Source organism: Rhodnius prolixus, unplaced genomic scaffold, assembly GCF_049639745.1.
Source record: "Rhodnius prolixus isolate KJV_2025 unplaced genomic scaffold, Rpr scaffold_12, whole genome shotgun sequence".
Lineage (NCBI taxonomy): Eukaryota > Metazoa > Arthropoda > Insecta > Hemiptera > Reduviidae > Rhodnius > Rhodnius prolixus.
This window is the reverse complement of record NW_027411635.1, coordinates 10077497-10084423: the sequence shown is the minus strand read 5'-3', so window position 1 is coordinate 10084423 and position 6927 is coordinate 10077497. Positions and strand designations below refer to the sequence as shown.

The following is a 6927-nucleotide window of genomic DNA, read 5'->3' as shown; positions in this document are numbered from 1 at the left end:
GATAGAGTGGGAGGGATACAGCAGTAAGTAAACCAGTTAGGTAATACTATTTTTTAGCTCAGTATTACTTTGATCGTCGTAATAACATGTACACGATTTAACTTTCGCCAATGAAGATAAGAGAAAGAGCGTCCAGCCGCTAAGTTAAAGATTAAGCACACAGCATTTTCTATATGTAAAATAAAATATTAAATAATAAGTAAAGTAACTACAGCATTGCTTTTTAATTAACGAGATGGGTGTGCCTGGTGTTTCTTTGCAAGGTTCGCTATATTGGGTACGAAATTATTTTTCCTTCGACTCCCTGTCTTAGATCGACCCCTACTTTTGTTTAGAAATTAACAAAATAATAAAATGAATATTATTTTAGAATCGATATTCTAAAAAAACCTTGGAACTTATTTTATTCTTCAAGCATCAGTATTTAAGCTCGCCAGATTTTGTATTTTGGTGTGGATTCCTCTTACAAGTTGGAATGTGTCAGTGAACTTCTACATAGTAGCCTTAAGTGAGTTTTATTTTAGTGTAAACGACTACAGTATTAATTATTTTCATTTTAATTTGCCTCAATTTTTTGGGGCGGGGCGGAATCACTTTTTTTTAAAATAGGGATTTGAATCAACTCGTTCCACCATCGGACTCGTTCCAGTGGAACGAGTCCGCTCTAATAGCCCATCACTAATATATATATGTATATATTGTATGTATGAGAAAGAGAGATTATTTATATTTTTTCACTAGTTGTCTCATCGTTATTAGAAATATTTGATTGTTTGATATAATAAACCAAAAACTATAAGTATTACTATATTTTAAAAAGGAGGATTTCATTTTCATAATGTGCATCAGACGTACTGTAGGTTCGAATTGGTGTTACGCTTGGATCTATCTCCACAATTTTATTGGAGTTCAAGTGTACTAGGACTTCATAAGAGCCTTATAAGGTATGTATTTTGGATAAATATTTATGAAATTTAGTTTCTTAGCCGTTAATATTACTCATAACAAAAGTAGTGAAGTGTTCTTAGGTAATTAAACGTCATAAATAAAAGTGTCCCGTCTGTCGTTCTCGAAATGCTGTACGTTCTTAATTTAGTACTCTGTTACTGCTAATGTTGTGTCGAGATCTAACTATTTTTCGAAAGCCTAATTTCTCTTCATCATTCCCATTCTCTCTCTTGGAAACCAAAATATACCTTCCTCACCAATCTTCCTTCTCCATCCTTATTACGTAAATTTGTGCAAACGTATCTGGTTTGTTGCTACGATATCTGCAGTAAGACTTAAACACCCACTGAAAAAATAAGGCGATTACTTTTGCTTGTTTACGATTTTTGCAAGTGGACTTAACTTGTAAGTTCCTTCTGATGTTCGCATGTTCCTTACTTTTTAACTTGCTTCCCGCCTTGTTTTTCTAAGGTATCGTTTCTTTATTGTTTAAATCGCGCTTTCACTCTGAGGGACCAAAGCCCCTTGGAATATGTGAGGATCGGCTAAAACACAGAAACCTAAAAAAAAAGGTTATTTTAGATACTTCTGTCTTTTCTAAGAAAATTTGTCTCCGAACGAAAAAGACTTTTTCTGTATTTCCCATTCTTCATGTCTGGTCTAAAATGCCTTTTTTTAGGTTTTTTAATAAATACCTAGAGGCCCATTAACCGACATATGTATATCTGTACCTGTATATGGTACTCTTCTTTTTTTTTTTCTAGTTACCATGGTTTTGGTCTTCACTTGATTCAGGTGTAGCGTCACCTTTTCCAGTCCCACCATCAAAACAGTATATTAGACTGGAGATTACTCTCAGTCACTACTAGAAAGTGGTGTTAGATCTCTTTGGCTAATACCCATTAATGAAGTTTCTGTCTGATCTGAGCGATTTGGGGCTCATTCGACTGCTTTGTTGTAGCAGTAGAAACAAAAACTCCCTGACTGGACTCAAAGCATTCATTCATTATTTAATTATTCTGTTTTTCCATTCCAGGGCAATTATACTATTTGAACAGGACGATTATTACAATGATAAAAGACAAACCTACCCAACAGGCTGCAAAAAAGAAAAATGGTGACCCACAACATGGCAGTAATTCTAATAACAATAGCAATGGGAATGGTAGTTCTACAAACCCAACCACTACTGGTGCAAATTTAGTAGATACTGCGCCAGCCAATGAGGTAAAAGAAGTCAACGAATTGAGGTCAACGAATGACTCACAAGTCAACAGTAACACAATCTCTGCTTCAAATAATAATAATGGCAATAATAATAACACAAATAATAATACAAATAATAACAATAACAGTAATAGCAATAATAATGTGCTAACGGAAGTCAAGGAAGAACCCGATGATCCTGACCCATCTACGACCCTGCATGAACCTACAAGTTCACCATTAGAAGAACTGCACAACTCACCTATCTTGGCTCATCCACCTGAGGCGAATGTTAATAGTAAGTATATTTAATGCTTTTGCCAAGCTCAGCTAATTAAGAAAGGGTACTACTTACTGTCATTAAGAGGCGCTAAAAGAATTTCTTCTAAATTACGAATTAGTACGAATGTGATGATTATATTAAAGGAAACTCCAAGCATGCAACTAAGCTGACCTGCTCAGTAATAACATACTGAATTTGACGGTGCTTTTACTGTTAGCAACATTAAGGAATACTAAAAAAAGCCTCTGATGTACCTCTAATATATCCAATCGAAGTCGGCACCTTTACACATCATCCATCTGTAATAATCGATACTTCAGGCATTCTTATGTGTCCCATTTGATTACTACGATCTAATCCACCATTATTGAATTAACTGTTTAGAGGAATTGGAACATTAAGTTTTGCTATAGTGTTCAATCAAAACCATGCAAGATTATCTCAATTTTGTAGTTTCGCAATTTTTTATTTTTCTCTAAATACTCTGAAAATGTCAACTATTTGTCAATATTAAAGAAAACTATAATATGCCTCTAAAGGAACCGAAGTCAGTGTTTTATAGGTTTTATCTCTTAATATAATAGTAAGTGGTACACTTTTTTCCTACGTGAGAACCATTTTCAACAGTTAAAACTCTTAGGACCAGGTATTTTTTTTTGAGCTAAAGACATATTTGGAAACCGTAATAAAACCATACTTTAAGTTTCATCTGTTCCACAGTTCTTATGAACCAGGCCTTACTTACTTACATGGTCTGGTTATAGGAGTCTACACAGAACAAACGCTTGACAAGAACCAACATCTCAAAAGAAACGAAATGAAAAAACATTATCTACTAACGAGGTCTCCTCGAAATGCTCGAAACTAACCCTAAACAAAAACTACTTCTTTTCAGTCTAATCTTAAATCCAATTTAGACTTAAGGAATCGAGTTATGGTGTTTATTCTAGCATTCCAACATCCACCACTTCCAATCCTTTCTATCAAAATACTTCTTGTATAATTAATTATCTATTCTATGTATCCAATATGTCAATCCTTTCCTATCTTCAAATCCCATTCATCAATAACGCAATACGAACGAGTTACCGAAAACCCCATTTTCTAATTAAATAGTTCATAATTCTTTAAACCACCATCTTTCCTCAGTTGACATTCCAGATAATCTAGATAATCCCCCTAGACGACTAAGGCGACAGTGGCCGCGCTTATAAAGTCTCAACAGTGAAATAGTGTGGGTTTGGCTTGAGTTCACTGAAATAGTGGAAAATTACTGGGTGATTTCTTTTTCGTTATCATAACTATATGCTTTTTATGCTCACTAGCGGAGCAGCAGTTGTAATAAAATGAAAAAAAAAATTGAGCTTAGTAGCATATGCTTGATGCAGTTTCTGAAAAAATAATGCTTATTATTTTTTTAATTTTGGGTTTTACAGAAGAAGTGCAAAGCGCATGCTTACAAAATTCCATGCAGTGCAAGAATCCCACAAAAAGTGAAAACGGCGTCAACTCGGAGAATGCGTTTAGAAATGGTATCCGATATATTATTTAATGGCTATTTACACTATTTTTGAGTTATGGTGCGTAATGGAACATTTTGGGTTTGAAAAATTGAGTCCAGTTAGCGTACTGGATTTCCACGCGGAGATCCCGGGTTCGAATCTAGCAACTGGTCCTTAGTTGTTTTCTTCTTAGGAGTACCTTACAGCTCACTGTCCGGTGATGGGCAGTGTTGTCTGTAACAAGAGAACACTGTCCGGAGGATGGCCGGCACTTAAAAATGAATATATATATAAAACAAATATGCTCTGTCAAACTATTTGGAAGTCACATTTTTATTTTTACTCAAAATTAAAACACATTTTTAAAAGCTGTGTTCAAAAAAGAAATTCTTTATGGCGAAAGAAAGGAATTGAACTCAAGGTCTTTCAGAGAGCACTATAGATCTAAGAAAGTACACTTCAACTCTAAAAAAAGTCTTGTGTAACTCATTATATAAAAAAACCGTGGGTTATTAGTTACCTTATGTGAATAACACCCTTGTTGAACCCGTGATAATTTTTATGTTTCTTCCAGAAGCTTGCGATGTTGTGGAAAGTGTTAGCGTCGGCGTGGGTCCTAATCCAGTGACCGGCCAGCCATTGGCCAGCAATGTTGTATCCAAACAGTCGGTCAGCTTGGACGCCCAATATATGCAACAGCAAAGCCAGATATTTGTGTTTTCTACAGCTTTGGCCAATAAAGCTGCAGATGCGGTTATCCAAGGACATTTTGCGTCCATAATTGCATATCACTGTTCACAGCCAAGGACTAAGAAATACCTTGAGGTACTTGCACATTTTCTTGAAATAAACGATTCTATTGTTTCCTTTCCTTTTTCATGATATGTGTTTGACATTCATTTCTTTCGATATGTACTTCATGATATTCTCTCTTTCTTGAATTTTACTCTTCTTGAGATGCTTGTCTTGATTAATATTTTAATATTTTTAATACAAGCTAATTAATATTTTTCTTTGGATTAGACAGTTCTAAATCAATTTCCTTTAAATAAAAATTGCTTTTAATGCAATTTCACCTGATAGACCCTATTTTTTGGGATTTAGTTGTTGATTCCTTGAGAAACTTTCTATGGAGGTACGCTTTTCTTGAAATGCACTTCTTTTAGGTGCAGTTTTTCGTTTTGAGTTTCACTTCTTTAGATCCATTTTTCCTGGATACTTTTTTCTTTGAAGACACTTCTTTATATGCATTTTCTAAATCTGTATCTTTTTTATGTCATTAGCTTATACTTTTTTTGAGATACTTCTTAGCGTAGCCTTTTTTTTTTTTTTTTTTTTTGTCTACCATCAAGGGTTCCAACAGGTCAGCTCCGGGAATGATGGGTGGCCAGTGCGCAGGTAATGCTGTACCGACTGGACAACTGATGGAACCCACCAGAGATCTTAAAAATCCAGCGCAGACCAATCATCATCAGATGATTTCCGGACATGTGCTGACTGAGGGTATGATGACACCGTTGGCAGATGTTACACAGGACATGGGATTAGCACCGCAGCCGTTAGCAGGTAATTTTTATAACTCTCTAGTGGTAATTTTAAGGTTTTAAGGTTTATTGCGAAAAACCTCACCCGCTTTCAAAGCGCTTTGATAAAAGTTTTCGTTTGTTTTTTAGGTGTCAAAGTACCCGACGAGAATCTAACACCCCAGCAAAGGCAACATCGTGAGGAACAGTTGGCCACATTGCGCAAAATGCAACAGATATTATTCCCAGAAGCTTTAAGCGGAAATAATGATGAAGTTGGTGCAGAGCAACCGCCGGTAACCACACATGATTCTAATATTGAGGTATTTTTTTTTTTTTAACAAGAGTGGGCAATGCTTAAATTATGGTTTAAATGCTGAGGTTTCCTTATTTTTTTACACAGATGAACAAAACCGGTGGCAATACTGCCGACTGGCATAAACTCCAGATACAGATGTATGAGGAGCAAAAAAACCGTGTTGGTAGTGGTGGAAAAAATGGCGGACAAGGTGGAAATGGCGGATTGCGTGGTGCATCGTCCGGTCCGCCGCCAACTTATCAACAAGCAACCAGATCAGCTTCGGTACCGATTGCTCTACAAAGCCCAAGTCCTGCATCACCCAACAATACCACATCAAACCTATCTCTGCCTTCGCCAAGAACCTGTTCTGCAGGTGGTATAAACTCGCCGCATCCATCCGACAAGATACCGCCAAGCCCGGTGCCACAATTGCCCAACCGGAACACGGCGAACACGGGTGGCTCTAATCCGCCTACCCCGTTATCTGCACATCACCTGTCACCCAAGCACAAGGATAAAATGCCAGCGCCTAATGAGTTCTCACCATCAAGTAGCACATCCGCGCAAAATTCGCAACAATCGCCCGGTAAGTCATGCCGTTCTAAAGCAAATTTCTCTTTAGTTACTGTGCTATAAAAAATATATCACTACATCAATTTTAGCAAATTAAATGTTCTAAAAATTTGCTCCTGTGGTATAGATTAACATTGAGCAGTATATAAACAGATAGTAAGTAATGAGTTTCAGCCTTACAGATTTTTGTTTGTTTGTATAAATAATAACCCTTTGAAGCAATGTAATACTTCTCTCTGCCATAAAGCTCTTAGCGCTAAAATTGTACCATTTAACGTTAAAATTAATACGTTTCTTTTTTTCCAGTTGAATCGTTATATTGTAGAGCTGTAGGACAGAAAACTGCTCAGCCAGGTAAAGAGCCAAATTTAATGCCTGTACCGTCACCACAACAGATACAATATCTGAACACATTTGAAGGCCAAGAATTAACGATACAAAAACAGCCGAATACTAGTTTAAAGGAAACTTCGCAAAAATCGCCTACGTAAGTCTTAAAATTTCTGGGTTTTCCAGGTTTAAAAATGGGCCAACCATGGGTTTATTGAGAAATTATGCATAATGGAACAGTTCAAGGTGTGTGAAACTAGT

General features: G+C 36.2%; 1 protein-coding gene across 6 annotated transcripts in view; it reads left to right on the top strand.

The window, feature by feature from the left end:
* lgs (BCL9 domain-containing protein legless) overlaps nucleotides 1-6927 on the top strand; it is a 29089-nt gene continuing 22162 nt past the window's right edge. Inside the window, exons 1-8 of one of the 6 annotated variants that reach the window (XM_074143375.1) lie at nucleotides 1-944; nucleotides 1985-2454; nucleotides 3867-3969; nucleotides 4514-4764; nucleotides 5292-5505; nucleotides 5613-5785; nucleotides 5866-6349; nucleotides 6643-6823. In XM_074143375.1, coding sequence (XP_073999476.1) covers nucleotides 2020-2454; nucleotides 3867-3969; nucleotides 4514-4764; nucleotides 5292-5505; nucleotides 5613-5785; nucleotides 5866-6349; nucleotides 6643-6823 — 1841 coding nt within the window. In that variant the 5' untranslated portion in view covers nucleotides 1-944; nucleotides 1985-2019. The remainder of the gene's footprint in view (nucleotides 945-1984; nucleotides 2455-3866; nucleotides 3970-4513; nucleotides 4765-5291; nucleotides 5506-5612; nucleotides 5786-5865; nucleotides 6350-6642; nucleotides 6824-6927) is intronic. The other 5 variants (XM_074143377.1, XM_074143378.1, XM_074143374.1 and 2 more) reach the window with 5 other exon arrangements.